This window comes from Oncorhynchus mykiss, chromosome 6 (genome assembly GCF_013265735.2).
Source record: "Oncorhynchus mykiss isolate Arlee chromosome 6, USDA_OmykA_1.1, whole genome shotgun sequence".
NCBI lineage: Eukaryota > Metazoa > Chordata > Actinopteri > Salmoniformes > Salmonidae > Oncorhynchus > Oncorhynchus mykiss.
Genome location: NC_048570.1, coordinates 19,507,475 through 19,527,311, shown reverse-complemented (window position 1 = coordinate 19,527,311; position 19,837 = coordinate 19,507,475). Strand labels below are relative to the sequence as shown.

The 19,837-nt window shown below is 43.6% G+C and overlaps 1 protein-coding gene across 4 annotated transcripts in view; it reads right to left on the bottom strand.

Moving 5' to 3' along the window:
- LOC110525411 (alpha/beta hydrolase domain-containing protein 17B) overlaps positions 1–19,837 on the bottom strand; it is a 35,454-nt gene that overhangs the window by 11,783 nt on the left and 3,834 nt on the right. For 2 of the 4 annotated variants that reach the window (XM_036979550.1, XM_021605483.2), the window contains 3 exons: positions 17,912–18,387; positions 8,958–9,137; positions 5,717–7,548 (listed from right to left, as the gene is read on the bottom strand). In XM_036979550.1, the coding sequence (XP_036835445.1) occupies positions 7,323–7,548; positions 8,958–9,137; positions 17,912–18,387 (882 nt within the window). In that variant the 3' untranslated portion in view covers positions 5,717–7,322. Of the gene's footprint in view, positions 1–5,716; positions 7,549–8,957; positions 9,138–17,911; positions 18,391–19,837 lie in introns of those variants that run through there. The other 2 variants (XR_005052032.1, XM_021605482.2) reach the window with 2 other exon arrangements.

The following is a 19,837-nucleotide window of genomic DNA, read 5'->3' as shown; positions in this document are numbered from 1 at the left end:
ACACAATACCTTATCCATTATGCCAAGAGATCCAACCCCATTGACAAGGTTGCTAGGTGTTGCGTTAAGGTCACTACACGACCCCCTTCCTTCAGGAGCTATCTTGTCCCTACATTTCTCTATACCAAGTCCCTCACATCAAGTATACATGCCTCTGCAATTGCCTCACGAGTGCCATCCCACTTCTAACACAAATTTAGTGAATTCAGGGGGTTGCCCTGACCAGGACTCAAACGCGGGTCCAGCAACTGTCAACCCAACACCTCAGCCTTTACGCCAAGAGAACTGAACCTCTTGACGAGGGCCTGATTTGTGCACCCAAAACAAGAAATGGGATGATGATATTTGGTAGTAGGCCTTAACACATCCAGGAATGATAAGTTTGGCATTAACTTTGATGCAAGAGTACATTTTAGTCAATCAGCAGACACTCTCATCCAGAGCAACTTACAGCAGTGAGTGCATACATTTTCATACAGGTCCACCATGGGAATCAAACCCACAACCCTGTCATTGCAAGCACCATGCTCTACCAACAGCACACAACTGACAGGAATGACTCCTGGGTAAATTTCCTGATATGAGGACGCAAAACAAGGAATAGGGTGTTCTGATGGTATTTTGTAGAGTGCTTGGAAAGGGATAGAAACGTTTTTAACACAAATAGTTGAGTTTTCTATTTACTGAAGTACAGTGGTGGAAAAAGTACCCAAGTGTCATACTTGAGTAAACGTAAAGATACCTTAATAGAAAAGGACTCAAGTAAAAGTGAAAGTCACCCAGTAAAATCCTACTCGAGTAAAAGTCTATAAGCATTTGGTTTTTTAAATATTCTTAAGTATCAAAAGTAAATGTAATTGCTGAAATATGCTTAAGTATCAAAAGTAAAAGTACAAGTGTATATCATTTCACATTCCTTATATCAAGCAAACCAGACGGCACCATTTTTAAAATTTTTATGAATATCCAGGGGAACACACCAAAACTCAGACATCATTTACAAACGAAGCATGTGTCTAGTGAGTCCGCTAGATCAGAGGCAGTAGGGATGACCAGGGATGTTCTCTTGATAAATGTGTGAGTTAGACCATTTTCCTGTCCTGCTAAGCGTTCTAAATGTAACGAGTACTTGGAGTCAGGGAAAATGTATAGAGTAAAAAGTACATCACTTTCTTTAGGATTGTAGTGAAAAAAGTAAAAGTTGTCAAAAATATTAAAAGTAAAGTACAGATACCCCAAAAAGCTACTTAAGTAGTACTTTCAAGTATTTTTACTTATGTACTTTACACCTCTGCTGAAGTCACACCTTTTTCATTTACAAGTGAATACAGTATGTGCACATCAACACTAGAGGGTGGTGTAGTCTCTTATATTGACCCTTACGGCAAACGCTTTACCTCAAGCCTGCAGATATAATGCTTTATCAATAGTTACAAGCATGTCTGAGCCTTCAATGTCTTATGGTGAGGCTTATGATACGTCTCTCTATGTATCAACATTTCAACTGACAAAAATTGACTGGTACTTAGTCAGGCCCATTATTAGAAAGCATGATGTCTTCTAATGCATTACATCTGCAGCTATTGCAGATGTAACATGTTACCACACTTACTCTACAATAGGCTTTCATTGAGCGATCACAACCAGTGTCCCATGCACCAAGGAACAATCAAAATCAGATCAGATTATATTTGTTACGTTCTTCATAAACAACAGGTGTAGACCAACAGTGAAATGCTTACTTAGGTGCCCTTCCTAACAATGCAGCGAAAATAGAAAAATAAAATAACAAATATAACACGTAATAATAAAAGTAATAATAAATACACAATGAGTAATGATAACTTAATACAAAAGGTACCAGTAATAAGTTGATGTGCAGGGGTACGAGGTAATTGAGGTAGATATGTAGATGTAACTATGAATGAAGTGACAAGGCAATATGATAGATAATAAAAAGTAGTAGGCAGCAGTGTATGTGAAGAGTCAAAAATGTTAGTGCAAAAAGGGTCAATGCAGATAGTCTGGGTAGCTATTTGGTTAACTATTTAACTAACTAAGTAACTTAACTTCCGATCAGTCTTATAGCTTGGGGTTAGGAGCTGTTCAGGGTCCTGTTGGTCCCAGACTGCATCAGTACCGCTTGCTGTGCAGTAGCAGAGAGAACAATCTATGACATGGGTGGCCGGAGTGTTTTATCAGAGTCAGTGTGCCATGCACCATCAGCTATCCCAAACAATGTGCCATGCACCATCAGCTATCCCAATCAGTGTGCAATGCACCATCAGCTATCCCAAACAATGTGCCATGCACCATCAGCTATCCCAATCAGTGTGCCATGCACCATCAGCTATCCCAGTCAGTGTGCAATGTACCATCAGCTATCCCTATCAGTGTGCCATGCACCATCAGCTATCCCAATCAGTGTGCAATGCACCATCAGCTATCCCAATCAGTGTGCCATGTACCATCAGCTATCCCAATCAGTGTGCCATGCACCATCAGCTATCCCAATCAGTGTGCCATGCACCATCAGCTATCCCAATCAGTGTGCCATGCACCATCAGCTATCCCAACCAGTGTGCCATGCACCATCAGCTATCCCAACCAGTGTGCCATGCACCATCAGCTATCCCAACCAGTGTGCCATGCACCATCAGCTATCCCAACCAGTGTGCCATGCACCATCAGCTATCCCAACCAGTGTGCCATGCACCATCAGCTATCCCAACCAGTGTGCCATGCACCATCAGCTCAATCAGGCTAAGTTTCACGCCCCCCAGTGTAGACAACATAAAGCCGCACAGTGGTGTCATAATACCCATGAAACCTAGCGGTCAAACAGGGAAATGGTTCCAATCATTTTTCCACCATTCATTTTTCCCATAGGGGATTATAGAAACACTTCAAATAAGGGCTGCGTTTCGTGTAGGCTTACCCTGACGTAACATTTTGATAACCATGTAAATCTCTCTCAGACAAGGAGACGTTTATCAATATATTTGACTTTATTTCATCTCATATTCGAAAATGCTAATTAGCATCAAAATAAACATCATGCAAGACTACAAATCCCTGCAAGCTCCTGCTCGTCATCTCTAGCTGACACCTTTGCTAAAAGGTATTATGTCAATTTAAAACTTGCATAAGACTTTTCACAGAATTGTCAATTTTTCTGAAAGGTAGCCAATTTATTAATTACTAAATTTAGCTAACATTAGATAGTTAATCCAGAGATTCTTACCTTTGCCTCGGTTCGGCAGTCTCATTCAAATCATCATGTCATTTGCAGTACTTTATGATTGCCACATAAGCAGCTAATTAGATATACATAGTTATCAAAACGTCACGTCAAGGTAAGCCTACACCAAACACAGAACTTATTTTAAATGTTTCTAAAATGAATGGTGTAAAAACAATTGGAACCATTTCCTTGTTTGACTGCTAGGTTTGATGGGTATTATGACTAATACTGTGGTACTCTATCCCTATGAGGTGTGGCACCCATCTTACAAAATCTCTACTTTACAATAGGCTTTCATTGAGCAATCACAATCAGTGTGGCATGCACTACCAGCTATCACAATCAATGAGCCATGCACTGTCTATCACAGTCAGTGTGCCATGCACCGGCTATCACAGTCAGTGTGCCATGCACCGGCTATCACAGTCAGTGTGCCATGCACTGTCTATCACAGTCAGTGTGCCATGCACCACCAGCTATCCCAGTCAGTGTGCCATGCACTGTCTATCACAGTCAGTGTGCCATGCACCGGCTATCATAGTCAGTGTGCCATGCACCGGCTATCACAATCAGTGTGCCATGCACCGGCCATCACAGTCCGTGTGCCATGCACCACCAGCTATCACAATCAATGTGGCATGCACCACCAACTACCACAATCAGTGTGCCATGCACCGACTATCACAGTCAGTGTGCCATGCACCGACTATCACAGTCAGTGTGCCATGCACCGACTATCACAATCAGTGTGCCATGCACCGACTATCACAATCAGTGTGCCATGCACCAACTATCACAATCAGTGTGCCATGCACCGACTATCACAATCAGTGTGCCATGCACCGACTATCACAGTCAGTGTGCCATGCACCACCAGCTGTCACAATCAGCTCAAGAAGTGATTAAAGCATTATTACACAATGGTGCACGTCATCTTGTGAGTCTGTCTAGTCTTGATGACTACAAACCAGTCACCTTGACCTCCTTGGTAATGAAGTCCTTTGAGAAACTGATTAAGAAGGCTTTTGGACAAGACACAGCACCATCTTGATCCGTTTTAGTTTGTATATAGGGCTAAGCTGGGTGTACAGGACTTGATACCTTACTTGATCTTCTATGCAAACATCTAGAGCACCAAAACTCATGCCAAGCTGTTATTTGTTGATTTCTCATCTGCTTTTAATACCATTCAGCCCCATCTGTTAGTGAACAAACTCACTAATCATTTTGGTGTAGACTCACTTAGTGGGCTGGATCCTTGACTTTCTAACCAACAGAAGAACCCAGAGGGTGAAGGACGGTGAATGGGTGCTTGTCAGGGGAGCTATCATCGTAAACAGGCTCACCCCAGGGGTGTGTCCTCTCGCCATTCCTCTACAATATATCCTGTACACTAATGATTGTCGTAGCCAGAACGAGAACAGATACATCCTGAAGTTTACGGACCACTCTGTAATAGTCAGTCTCCTTCATGATAAGGAAACTGCACATGGCCCTGTTGTTAATGATTTTGTACATTGGTGTGACAGTGTATTCTTACAACTGAATGTGACAAAAACAAATATATGTGTATTGATTTCAGGTGTCAACCCCATACCCCTCAGAACACTATCATCAAGGGCCAGAAGGTAAACACTGTAGACAACTACAAGTATTTTGGCACAAATTATTGATAATAACTTTGAGTCTAACACTGACATGTTGTGTAAGGGCCAGCAACGCCTTTTTTTTGTCTCAGACAACTGGCAAAGTTCCAGGTAGAAAGGACCTTCTTGAGTCTTTTGTAAGTCGTACATAGAGTCTGTCTTAACATTTTATTTTATTTGCTGGTACGGCAACCTTGGTGTAAAAGTAAAACATAGCTAGCTAGAAATAGTGAAAGTGGGCAGTAAGGAGTCCAGCAGAGTAGTCTGTCTGATCTGTACAACAGACAAGTGGCGAGGAAGGCAGAATTCATCCTGTCGGACTATGCCTACCCCCCTACACCATGAGTTCCAGGTCTGGCTCCTGGTTTAGATTCCCCACTGTTAAGACTAACAGGCCCAAGCACTCCTTTACCCCTATGACCATTGCCCTTTTGAAGACAGAGGAGAGGTAGGCAGGCGAGGGATGAGGAGGATGATGGTGATGTTTTTTCTTTCTGTCAGTACATTGACACATTGTTCACGAGAAGATCTAAGAACGCACAGAGCACTTCACTTATTAGGCAACTTTTGATTGTTAAACTTGTGTACTGCTGCTAATGTCGATCACTAGAAGTCTACTGTATATAATTGGCTGTCAGGCAGATGACTTGATGGAATAGCCCATTGTGTTACCTACAACTGTGTCTCATTGTGATCCATGTGGATTCTATATGTTCAATGTTGTTATTTATGCTCCTATGCTGAAAAACAAAGTGTCCCCTGGGACAATAAACTTGAAACTTGCCATCTACCCATTCAGTTCACCAGCAAAAAAAGAGCAGGCATATTTTTTGTTTTGTTTTTGTCTATATCCATTTTATTATAACTATTATCAAGAACATATTATATAATTTCCTTCAGTAATGAACCTTCTTAGAAAATAATAAATGACATTGGTCTAGGTGACCAGATTGAGTTCAACAGTCATCGGAATAATTCAGAATGGTCTCACCACAGATGGATGCCTAATTCTCATATGAACACTTAAAGTACTAAGAACTTACATTTACATATTACAGAGGCTAAAGAAAGAAATACAATGTCCAGTACAAACATTATCTATAAAGTCAAAATGGATGGAAGTATTAGTACTAACAACCAATCCTAACAATCTTTGATTACTCTAGTAACAACACCCAATCAAAATATTTCAGTTCATCAGACCTGGAGGTTTTCAGTAGCACCCATGGGCTTAAGCTAGACAGCATTTACCCAGCTAAAAGTAAGAAAACTATAGCCTATTATAGCATGCAGTAGCACTTAACATCTGCTTCTATAGGCTTAGTCAGTGCCCTACTAATACAATAAAGTATGTGACTGGTAAATGTTTCACATTGTTCAGCATGAAGTGTTTCTCAAAGAAAACAAAGGCTCCAAAATACCAGGCTATCATATGAGTTAAGACAAAAGCAAAAAGTGTGCAAAAAGAAGAAATCGTTCAGTTGTGTCCTCGGTAAAACTGTCATCAAAACACTTCCCAATCAATCATTAATGACTTATACTGTTTTTCAATGCTTTCTTATGGCATCAGTGGCACGACTCTTTATGACATAGCTTGATTAAGAGCTACCAGGTGTACAGGCAGTTTGTATACAAAAGAAATATCTAGAAATACTATTCCTCTGAATTGGTAAATAAGCTTTATTATTAATGTTACATGTACATTATACATCTTTAACTGGAACTATCCAGCATGTCACTGGTCTGAAAAAACATTGTTCTTCATACTACGATGGAGTCGTAGTAGCTTACTGAAAGAATACATGAAAAACAACATAGTAATAACAATAACAAAAAACTTTGTACAGCTTATACAACTTTGGAGATATTTCTAGGGTGTTGTACATACAATATAGTTACATGCCATTTTCTTCAATATGCTGAACTTTTGGCAACACTGGCACTGCCATCGTAAATGCCAGACTTGTCTCGTATAGTTCTCAGTCACGTGATACATGCAAACTTTATATACTTAAAATAGAAACAAATACACAATAACAAAATATCCACGTTGACTACATTGAATCAGACTTGGCTCCTTAGTCAAGATGGACTGGGTTGAGTTGCGGTCCAGTCTTCCATCCAGCATGGCTGTTCCACACAAACCTCTCAGATATGCTCAAAAATCCTTACAATGGACCAGGACCGCATTCTTCTGAAAGGCAGAAAATGTGTGATACACACACACACACACACACACACACTCTCCACTTCTATGCACAAAACACACAATCCTCTCGAGTACATATCTGTCCATCGTCCGTCCGACTCCCCCAACACACACACACACACACAGTGCAATTCCAAATTATAAGATAAAACAAAATTAAAAACAAAAGGGTGAGTATTTCAGAAGTTCACAGTTGCAGCAGGTGTGTGATTGAGGGGTGAAGTCAAGTTGACAAGTTGACGAGCTCATGGGCCACAAACTGTTTCAAGCGCTCCAGGTACTGTCCGTAGAGCTCCACATCGTTGTGGCCGGCGCCCTCCACCCACAGGGGCTCCACGGGCCTCTGGCAGCGCTCGTACAGCGCCAGGCCGTGGGAAAAGTCGATCACCTCATCCTCTGTCCCGTGAATTACCAGCACTGGAGAAGTCACCTTGGAGATCTTGTCAATACTTTGGGAGGCGAGTTTAGATGGGCAGACGCACCACACACGAGGGAAAGAACAGAGGAAAGAGGAAGGGAACTGTTAGGCAAGTATAATTTCCGAGCAATGATAAACAGATGACAGGAATAGGATTTAAAATAACTCAATGTGGCAATTTCAACGGCAGGCAGTTTACCCTTTTAGACTTGTCAACAGTGCAATTCTCTACGGCTGGCACAATTACCGTACAGCCAACGGTTATAAAAATAAAACAACCATCTAAAAAAACACAATTAATGGCTGCCTGGTATTGTGATGCAATAATTTCCATGGTAAGGTAGAATGTTCATTCAAATTATTTTAAAACCTCTTGAGAATCCGACCCCTTTCCCCCCCCCCCCAATTTTTGCATAAAATGACATACCCAAATCTAACTGCCTGTAGCTCAGGCCCTGGCAAGGATAAGCATATTCTTGATACCAATTGAAAGGAAAGACTTTGAAGTTTGGGGAAATGTGAAATTAATGTAGGAGAATGAGACATTAGATCTGGTAAAATATAATACATCATCTTTGAAATGCAAGAGAATGGCCATAATGTACTATTCCAGGTTAGGCACAATTTTGATTTTGGTCACTAGATGGCATAAGTGTGTGTGCAAACATTTAGTCTGATTCAATAAACCATTGCATTTCTGTTCAAAATGTTGTATCAAAACTGCCCTAATGTGCCCAATTGGTTTATTAATACAATTTCAAATTCATAACTGTGCACTCTCCTCAAACAATAGCACAGTATTCTTTCACTGTAATAGCTACTGAAAATTGGACAGTGCAGTTAGATTCACAAGAATTTAAGCTTTCTGTCCATAGCAGATGTCCTGGGAAATGTTCTGGTTACTTACAACCTTATGCTAATCACATTAGCTCAACCGTCCCATGGGGGGGGACACCGATCCCGTAGAGGATTTATCTGATGTTGGTCATGCAATGGAATGTATTTTGTGCAATGCCAATGGAGTTGAATCAACAAATCACAGGACATATTGATGAGTATACTTCCTGCTTTTATTTCCTGCTTTGCTCTATGGGTACACTCACAATGGCCACCAGTCCACCCATTATGCCATCATTGACAAGAACGGGGACACCTGTTCTATTCATCCTATTTCTATGGCAGCACATGCAGTCAGGAGTGGAGGAGATGAGAAAATGTCTTTCATTTTTAAATTTGCACTTTCCCAAAGGTTATTTGAACAGTTATAATGGTGACTGTGGTCATTTGGCTGACCAATAAGCGCCATCCAAAATGCCATGACAGTCACAGTCCTACGATTCTCCATAACCTGGCAGCAACCAAGGACCACCAGATGGAGCATTTGAGTTAAGAGTGACTCAAACATGACTGCTTTATGATCTGTGTGTGTGTGTCACTCACTTGGGGAAGGCGTCAAAGCAGTAGGTTTTCTTGGTGTCTGGGAAGGCCACTCTCATGCCAGAGGTGAGGGGGGAGTGCAGGACGACCGCGGCGCTCTCGTAGCGTGCCGCCAGGTCCACGGAAGGGACCGTACCGATACTCTGACCATACACGATCACAGTCTCTGGCCTAATACCATACCTGGGGGCAGAGACACAGAACATTATCATCAGCTATACAGCATCAATTTCCTGATACTATGAGTAAGGACGATGACAAGGTAGAATGTTGATTATTATGATGATGATGATGATGATGATGATGTAGACCAAGAGAATGATGATGACAGTTTGTCAGTCAGTCACTATTAACAAGATTCCGTCACCCCACTCAGGTCAGAAGTCCAGTAGTCAGGAGGGAGCTTAAGTCCATGATCAGTCGGTATGGGAGCATTGACGTGTCAACGAGGGGTGTGGTGGGACAAGCAGGAGATACAGATAGAAAAAGAGAGGAGAGGGAGAAAGGCATTCCACAGCCGATTATGGAGAATGTGACCATCACAGCCAGTCAGCTGACTTTCCCGGCTATAAACCGCTGCAGGACTGATCACACAAACATCACCAGTTCTACCTAGCCCAGCCTGTACAACACTGACACAAGGGTAGGTCATCCAACTGGTTGGAGAGTGACAGCACAGACATATGATGCGTGGAGGCTCACAGGAGGTCCCAAGAGGTCAAAACCTTCTGATGACAGAGTGGACTAAGTAGGCGCACAGGGCCCATAGGAACTAGACTATATTAAGAACTAGAATCCTCAAATGTGGGTGAGGAATTTTAAATTCAGCCTCTTCTTTGCCGGCAACTGTTCTGAGCAGCAGCATTACCTCAAACAGGCTAGCCAGGCTATAGCAGGCTGGCCAAAACCTAACATATGTCAAAACACAGTGTGTAATGTTTATAACAGTTCATGTAAAACATATTATATAAAGTACAGCCAGGGACTGTAACACTAGTGGATCAGGTGAATGTAAGTGACTGTGTGTGTGTGTGTGTTTCCAGGCCAACTTAGGGTCAATTTCAGCGTGAACTCACTTTACCTCACTGAGCACGCTCCATGGTTATATAAGCTCTCCACTACCCAATCATCAATCCAATCTATAACGCAGAGAGAGCGAGGGAGAGAGCAAGAGCAAATTTTTGGGAAAAAATAAGGGAAGAACAGAACCACTGACAGTAGAGGTCAACAAGGGGGAAGCAGCTAGGCTATAAGATAATTGGGTCTTGTGTTCTATACTGGGTCATATTTTCAACTGAAGAGGACCTGCTGCTACATACGTTAATAGCACGTTAATCACGGCTCTCTCTCCTGCCCTCAGTCATGTCAATCGGAACTGAAAATCGAGTTACACTCAATACGACCCATACCATACCAAATTACATTACAAACTACTTACTGTGTTGGTTGCCATGGGCACTACTGTGTGTGTGTGTGTGTTTGCTGAAGGGACCTTAATTTTGTCTCCAATCAATAATATGATTGATCAGGAAGTTTGTTGTTTTCACTTCCTGGGGCAGAGGCTGCAGTGAGTATCTGTCTGAAACCTCATTGGACATCTGTTACTAGGCTACAAGTCAATATTAGACTTAGAAGGATTGACTGCTGGAACATATCCAAGTGAAAAGAAAATGGAACAGCACTATTCTATTTGAGTGGACATCCCTCACAGCAGGTTCCCACTGACAAAACCCAACCCTTTTAGTTCCACAAATAGTGTGCTCTCTCTCTGTGTGTGTGTGTGTGTGTGTGTGTGTGTGTGTGTGTGTGTGTGTGTGTGTGTAAAAATGCTGTAAAGCAAGAATGCTTTCTAAAATATACATGTTAATAGTTTATTTATCAATTAACAAAATGCAAAGTGATTGAACAGAAAAATATACATCAAAACAATATTTGGTGTGATCACCCCTTGCCTTCAAAACAACATAAATTATTCTAGGTACACTTGCACACAGTTTGAAGGAACTCGGCAGGTAGGGTGGCCCAAACATCTTGGAAAACTAACCACAGTTCTCCTGTGGATTTAGGCAGCCTCAGGTGCTACTCTCTCTTCATATAGTCCCAGACAGACTCAATGATGTTTGGGGTCGTTGTCATGTTGCAGAATAAATATGGGGCCAATCAGATGCATCCTTGATGGTATTGTACATAGTTCCTGTGTTTTCGTGCATAGTTGAGTCGCTTTCCATGTCAAAGGTATGGCCTTTTGGCCGCAAGTCTTTCATAAAGGCCGCTTCTTACCAGACTTCTCCGGAAAGTAGATGGGTGTACAAGGGTCCCACTGTTTTCTGCCAAATCTGAGCTGATGGCACTGCTGGACATCTTCTGATTGCGAAGGGAGTAAGCATGATGTGTCTTTCATCTGCTGCAGTAAGTTTCCTTGGCCCACCACTGTGTCTACGGTCCTCAACGGTGCCCGTTTCTTTGTGCTTCTTCAAAAAGAGCTTAGACATCTGGAAACCCCTGTCTGCCTTGACATGTCAGCCTGGGAGATGTCTGCCTTGACATGTCAGCCTGGGAGATGTCTGCCTTGACATGTCAGCCTGGGAGATGTCTGCCTTGACATGTCAGCCTGGGAGATGTCTGCCTTGACATGTCAGCCTGGGAGAGGTCTGCCTTGACATGTCAGCCTGGGAGAGGTCTGCCTTGACATGTCAGCCTGGGAGAGGTCTGCCTTGACATGTCAGCCTGGGAGAGGTCTGCCTTGACATGTCAGCCTGGGAGAGGTCTGCCTTGACATGTCAGCCTGGGAGAGGTCTGCCTTGACATGTCAGCCTGGGAGAGGTCTGCCTTGACATGTCAGCCTGGGAGAGGTCTGCCTTGACATGTCAGCCTGGGAGAGGTCTGCCTTGACATGTCAGCCTGGGAGATGTCTGCCTTGACATGTCAGCCTGGGAGATGTCTGCCTTGACATGTCAGCCTGGGAGAGACCTTACTGATGCAGTATAACTACCGTGTGTCTTGTTGCTGTGCTCAGTCTTGACATGTCTGCCTGGGAGAGACCTTACTGATGCACTATTACTACCGTGTGTCTTGTTGCTGTGCTCAGTCTTGACATGTCAGCCTGGGAGAGACCTTACTGATGCAGTATAACTACCCTGTGTCTTGTAGCTGGGCTCAGTCTTGACATGTCAGCCTGGGAGAGACTTTACTGATGCAGTATAACTACCCTGTGTCTTGTTGCTGGGCTCAGTCTTGACATGTCAGCCTGGGAGAGACCTTACTGATGCAGTATAACTACCGTGTGTCTTGTTGCTGGGCTCAGTCTTGACATGTCAGCCTGGAAGAGACCTTACTGATGCAGTATAACTACCGTGTGTCTTGTTGCTGTGCTCAGTCTTGACATGTCAGCCTGGGAGAGACCTTACTGATGCAGTATAACTACCCTGTGTCTTGTTGCTGGGCTCAGTCTTGACATGTCAGCCTGGGAGAGACCTTACTGATGCAGTATAACTACCGTGTGTCTTGTTGCTGTGCTCAGTCTTGACATGTCAGCCTGGGAGAGACCTTACTGATGCAGTAGAACTACCCTGTGTCTTGTTGCTGTTCTCAGTCTTGACATGGTGTATGACTTTTGACAGTAAACGGTCTTCAGCAACCTCACCTGGTTAGCAGAGTTTGGCTGTTGCTCACCCAGTTTTATTCCCCCTGTTTCTCTGTTTCAGTTAATGATTGCATTTCAACCTACATATTGAATTGATTACCATTAGCACCTGTTTGGCATAATTGTTTAATCATACACCTGATTATGTGCCAACAAAATCCCTGACTTTGTGCAAGTGTACCTACAAGAATTGATGTTGTTTTGAAGGCAAAGGGTGGTCACACCAAATTTGCTTTTCGTTAATTGATAAATATAATCTATTAACGTGTCTATTTTTGAAAGCATTCTTACTTTACGGCATTTTTTTTCACACCTTCCTAAAACCTTTGTACAGTACTGAATGTACCAATAAAGTGTCTGCTGACGGTGTGGGACACACCTGCTGACTCATGATTGAGTCACCTGAACACGCAGGTAAGACAGGACCTCCCCCTGAACCAGAACATAGGAACACGAGCGTGTGCAAACACAACACATTTTCCTCTCCGACATCAACGCAAATGCAACCTAAACTCACAAACACATCATTAAAACAGTATCTTGCTTTTCAAACTCACCTCAAAGTGATTGGTCAATTTGAGGAACAAGTTCAACAACAGGTTGAAACGGAGTGAAAAACATGTTGTTTCAAAGCCTAACAACTAAAATGGACAGCGCTTTCTAAGGTGATGACTAATTCAAAACACCATATGCATATTAGAGCTTACGCATTAGCATAGGCCTATGTATGAGCTGATTAAATACGGATTTCTTTAGACCTGGCTTAAATAAATCACGGGTTTATTATGATTGTGTATATTAGACTTTTTAAAATGTAGACGTTCCAAAGGCGCGCATCAATGGCTTGTATGCATGCAGGCCTGGAGATGCTAAACATGTTTATGATAATTAAGTGTAAATTACCATGATACAGGCAGACTTTTGCATGACAATAACCGGCTGACAACATTTCATGACCGCCACAACCTCATCTCCAGCCCTCATTTAACTTCCAAGAGAAACACACTCACATAAAACAGACAGCGGCAGGATGCTAAAGGGGAGACATTGAGAGAGAGCTTTTAGATATGATAAATAATTCACGTTCAAAGTCAGTAGGCCCACAGCTTTTTTTCCGCACAAGCCAAACACATCTCATATAGACTATGACCTGTAGTCAACCACAGGTAAAACACAGTCATGTGGTGAGTCAAGTCTATAATACCTGTGTCAGAAACGATGTATGGGTTTCCCCACTCTTTTTATATATATTTTTTTTTAACTTTTCCCCCCTTTTCTCCCCAATTTTGTCATATCCAATCGATAGTCCCAGTCTTGTCTCATCGCTGCAACTCCCGTAGAGTCGAAGGTCGAGAGCCGTGCGTCCTCCGAAACACAACCCAGCCAAGCCGCACTACTTCTTGACACAATGCCCGTTTAACCCGGAAGCCAGCCGCACCAATGTGTCAGAGGAAACACCGTACACCTGGCGACCGTGCAGCGTGCATGTGTCCGGCCCGCCGCAGCAGTCGCTACAGCGCGATGGGACAAGGACATCCCTGCCGGCCAAACCCTCCCCTAACTTGGACAAAGCTGGGCCAATTGTGCGCCGCCCCATGGAGAGACATGTCTCTGGAACTGAAGTCAAACACGGGCAGTGAAACACAGCACCAAGATGAACCATTTGACTGTTAAATAAAAGGAGGCCAGGGCTCCCTGTAGAATGGAGAATAGGAGCACATGCTGCATTGAGAATTGGGTCTGGCAGTGGCATGGCTAAAAGGCAGCAAGGTGTAGGTAGAAGTTTGCCATTGCGCTGATCTGAGGTGTCTTTTTGCCCTCTTTATGGTTACAAATAAGACTTCTGGGAAGGGTGGGATGATCTTGGATCTGCCATTAGGGTCAGCTTCTATCTTGAGGGTGTCAGTCAGTTTGGCAATTATGGGACAGAAATGACATGGATCTTTGGATTACCAGTGGACAAAGTGAGGCAGAACCTGGCATAGATTTGGGGTGGAATAGTATGTGACGTTGGAGACACCAAGCCCTGGCCAGTTGAAAACGTGCAGGGTTGGAAGCACCCGAATCGGGCACAGAGCTGGGCTATACTAAGCCTTGGGCCAAATTAAAAGTAGCACAGCCTCATCTCACCTGATAGTGTAAATTAGTCTATTGTCAATCAACATGGACTACAAACCCCACCACCCATGTTGTGCTGTCTCATGGTTTTCCCCTCTGGTTCTAACCAATGTGAGCCGACGCTGGTAGATGGACGGCAGTACTATAACTGTTCATGTTGCTTCATTCTTCGTACTTAGAGATTTGTTATGGAATTTGCAATGCAAAGTCTGTCCCACAGACATCCAAACTGCTGCAGCCTTCATGCATGGAAACAGGCAGGGACTCTATTCCTCACTGACGGGCAGTTTAACACTCTGCCAGAGAGAAAGCTCTGCTGATCACTGTTACATTACTGTCTGAAGCCATAAGCCACATTGTGATGTTGAGTTCAATATTAGCCTCCTGAATATTTTATCCCCATCTACGTAGCTACACTGCACAATTAAATGTGAGCAGAAAATTTGCACACAAAACACCTCTAATAGCTAATGGTAGTGCAGCCATGCAAACCCAGACAACCCACCCAAAGCCACAGTTAATAACAATCCTTCATTTGTTTTTCAGTCTAAAGCAGTTCCGCCACTGGGTTAAAAGCTGAGGGATGGTGCTTGTACAAATGTAACTATTCTCAAAAAGGGTAGCCTACATAAAATTCATCTATGGATGCAAGAACTGAGAGTTCATTATCATTTCAATATCTAGGGCTAGTTCCTGTATGTGTCATTTAGGCCGACTGAATTAGCCACATCACATTATGGAACCACTATGCAATCATATTCCCATTCCAATAGTAAGTTGTTGGGGTCTTCATATTTCTCCTGTTTTTCTAGTATTTTATTGTTGTTGATTATTGCATTGTTGGGTTTGAAAGAAAGGCATTTACTTGTGCATGTGACATTAAGTTGACACCTTCCTCAGTTGTTTAACAGGTATCTAGCCTATATGTTGGGCCATGAGAAAACCCCCATATTTTGTATTCATTTTTAAATAGAGGACACACACACACACACACAAAGCTAGAGCACGACCAATGTGCCTTTTTTGGGTCCGATGCAGATTCCAATTTTTGGGGGACAAAACTTACCGATAGTTATATCTGCCAATATACTTTTTTCACACTGAGTTCTCATACACTGTCATCCAAAAAAACAATTGTCCAAGAAATATGCTTCAAATGTTGATTTCATACATTGTGACAATGACACATCATGAGAATGGTGTCCAGAGAAGTTTGAGATGGCCTCTTTCACCCTGTGTTGAAAATCATTCAATGGAAATGTCGCCCGATATCCATTCATTGGTAACAGAGACAGTAGCTGCTTCAAACAGAAATCAGTGTGCAGCATATGAATCAGATTTCCAAAGCAGGGAAGAGGGTCATAGAGGACAAAGGGATGAAGAGAGGAGGAGAGAAATCAGGTCAGTGTGTCCAAGAAACAAAAACTATTGTCTACCATAGCAATAAAATTATTGTGTAATTTACAATCCAATGAAATCATCTGAAGATGTTAATGTTTTTTCTCCAACTATTCCATCTCTCTCTAACGCCACCCCACCCCTCTCTAACCCCACCTCCACTCCACTCCATCTCCCTCTAACCCCACCTTCACCCCATCTCTCTCTAACCCCAACCCTCTAACCCCACCCCTCTCTAACCCCGCCCCCACCCCATCCCTCTCTAACCCCGCCCCCACCCCTCTCTAACCCCACCTCCATCCCTCTCTAACCCCACCTCCATCCCTCTCTAACCCCACCTCCATCCCTCTCTAACCCCACCTCCATCCCTCTCTAACCCCACCTCCATCCCTCTCTAACCCCACCTCCATCCCTCTCTAACCTCACCCCCATCCCTCTCTAACCCCACCCCATCCCTCTAACCCCACCCCCATCTCTCTAACCCCACCCCCCATCTCTCTAACCCCACCCCACGACATGCATCCTCTATCGTGGGATAATTCAATCAAGCCTGATTCTGTTGTGCTTTGACGAAATTACATTTAAATCTGATTTTCTGAAACAGTCACGGGTGACAGTGTGTGTGCACGCGCGTGTGTGTGTGTTTCCACAGGACTGTGGTTGTTTATTGTGTGTGTGTGTGTGCAGAAGGAACAAGTAGGCTAAGACGAGGAAAATGGCACAACACACACACAGGTAATATGTGTAGGAGGGAGATCAGCAACAGAAGAGAATGGCTACAGTCAAATGGATATGAGATTTGCAGAACCACACAGATGGTAGCAGGCATACATGTTTCTCAGCCCCAGCTACAGTATGTCTGTCTGTATGTATGTATGTCGGCTAGTCCCTGTATGGTAATGGTTTCCTGTTTAACTTTACTCTCAAACCTGTCCCATGGGGGCAAGGGGGCCTACTATATGGAGAAACACTTATTCTAGTCAATGTAATCACAGTGGGCAATTTGGGTCCGAGTGACCTCTGTTCGTTATCCTCTTCCTGTTTGTGTATTTGAATGTTCCTTCCTTTCTCTGACTCATTTGTTTGTCCCTTTGATTTGTTGTCATGATGCAGGAAATACGTCTGGATTCACTTTTATCCCCCCAAAACTGTGCATAAACAATACGTAGCCTAAACAGCTCACATACGCTCGGACACACACATAAAAGACTCAGCTGAGAATGAAGGACAGGACAGAGGGGATGGGTAGAATCCATAGAGGGAAGCGCACTCGCTCTGTCTGTCTGTCGCTCTGTGTCTGTCTGTCTGTCTGTGGGACCCCACCTGGGACCTAGAGCAGAGCTGCCAGTAAAAGCTAGCAAGAGAAAATAAAACGGGAGAGGGGGAAGTCATAGAGGACAAATGGAGGAGAGAAGCGAGATCGGAGGGAGAGAGAGGAGTGTTGGAGACTAGAGGTTATGTGGGGATTGATTCACTAATAGATAGATGGATGGGATGGCCAGAGGGATGGGGAGAGGATCTGATGAACATAAAACCATTGCCTTGGGGGCGGCTGGGTAGAAGGTTGAGGAGAAAGCCCCTAGCCTACACATTTTAAAACATAATTTAATGTAACGAAAAAGAAATGCTTTCTCCACTTCGCTTTCCAACCAAGGATGTTTAAGCCATGGTGCGAGCTTTAGGTGGAACGAAGGTCAGCAACTCTTGGTAGGACACATCAACGTCACAAACAGCCACTTACTTGCAATCTCACTCCTCCACTATCACATCTGCCCTCCTCCCTCGTCCCCTTACTCACCGTGTCCTGAGTGCATGCCAGGCGGCGTCCACATCAGCGTACAGGTTCTTCTCGGAGGGTTTCCCCGAGCTGGCCCCGTAGCCCGAGTAGTCGTAGGAGAAGACGTTGCAGTTGATGCGTGAACCCAGGCCGATGTAGAAGCTGCTCATCTGGCCCAGGTCCACCGCGTTGCCGTGTGAGAAGAGGAGTGTGAAGCGGGCGTTGGGTGAGCAGCGCACAAACATGCACGCGATGCGGTTGCCGCGTGAAGTGCGTGTCATGAAGCACTCGATGGCGTCCTTCTCACGCGCTGAGTATTGCCAGTCTGCGCGCTCAGACAGGTGCAGGGTCCAGCGGCTCCCGCTCTCATCACACATGAGGGTGTAGGTGGGCTCCGGTGGCAGGAAGGCCAGCTTGGAGGTGATCTTGCTGGGGCATGGAGGGCAGCAGAACAGGCAGCACAGCTCACTCAGGGACAGGTGGTTCATCCTCAAACACTGCTGGGGGAAGGGGAAATAAGAGGAGACATTACCATTCACTATTACTAATAGGGTATTATTGACATGGCACATTCAATAGCCTACATTAGCTTGATCTCACCAAGACTGAGGACAAATGAAGGGTTTAAGGTATGTGTGTGCGGTCTGTACGTGTAGTTAGGTTAATTGTCTCATTTCCAGCCCCAGCAGTTATTGACAGCCATTTTGAAAAATATGCTCAGACACACACCGACACACAGCTGCGACTCACGGCAGTCTCGACCACTGATGCATGCCTCCCACAAACAGACCAACAGACTGAGCCACATACGTTAAAGCCTATAACCAGACTTCACCTCAGCTTAAACAGAAACCCCTTATCAGATATAGAGTCTTATCTAAACACGTTGAGGCTAAAAATGTGTTAGTGCTTCGGGACTCGAGCGCGAGAAAAAGCTAGAAAATAGCATTACTGTGTTTAGGTTACTAGGCTGGTGTGCAGCGATTCTCAAAGTTCTCTGCCCACCCTGTTAGACATATGGGCAAGTGGGAAATGCACATGAACTCCTCTTAGGCCTGCCCTTAACTCAGAGCTGTTTTTTTACATACACTATCGATTCCCTTCTGTATGCATGGCCTCCCTTGGCCCCGAGATCATTCGACAGCTATAGCACTGATAAGCATTAATTCTGTCTGCCTCAAAGTGTCAATCCTAAATTCGGTCCATTGCTATATAATGCTTCATTCTATAGCTAGAGGTCTTCTGCTTTCTCTAGGAGTGATAAGTATCATTTTTTGACTTCATTTGTTGTTTTTTTCTTCATTTGTTGTTGTTGTTTTTCTTCTTTTTGCTAGCTAGGGCCATCTACTTGAAGTGCTGCCTGTCTTCCCAGTAGCCTACTTGGTGTGTGAACTAATGCACAGAACTTTCTGTTGATCGTTGACACATCAAATAGGATTAAGGGTATAGGTCGACCGATTTTTTTGTGTGTTTTTTTTAACACCTTTATTTAACTAGGCAAGTCAGTTAATTAAGAACACATTCTCATTTTCAATGATGGCCTAGGAACAGTGGGTTAACTGCCTTGTTCAGGGGCAGAACGACAGATTTTTACCTTGTCAGCTCGGGGATTCAATCTTGCAACCATACAGTTAACTAGTCCAACGCTCTAACCACCTGCCTCTCATTGCACTCCAAGAGGAGCCTGCCTGTTACGTGAATGCAGTAAGAAGCCAAGGTAAGATGCTAACTAGCATTAAACGTATCTTATCTTATCATAAATTACTAGTTAACTTCACATGGTTGATGATATTACTAGTTTACCTAGCGTGTCCTGCGTTGCATATAATCGATGCGGTGCGTATTCGCGAAAAAGGACTGTCTTGCACCAATGTGTACCTAACCATAAACATCAATGCCTTTCTTAAAATCAATACACAGGTATATATTTTTAAACCTGCATATTTA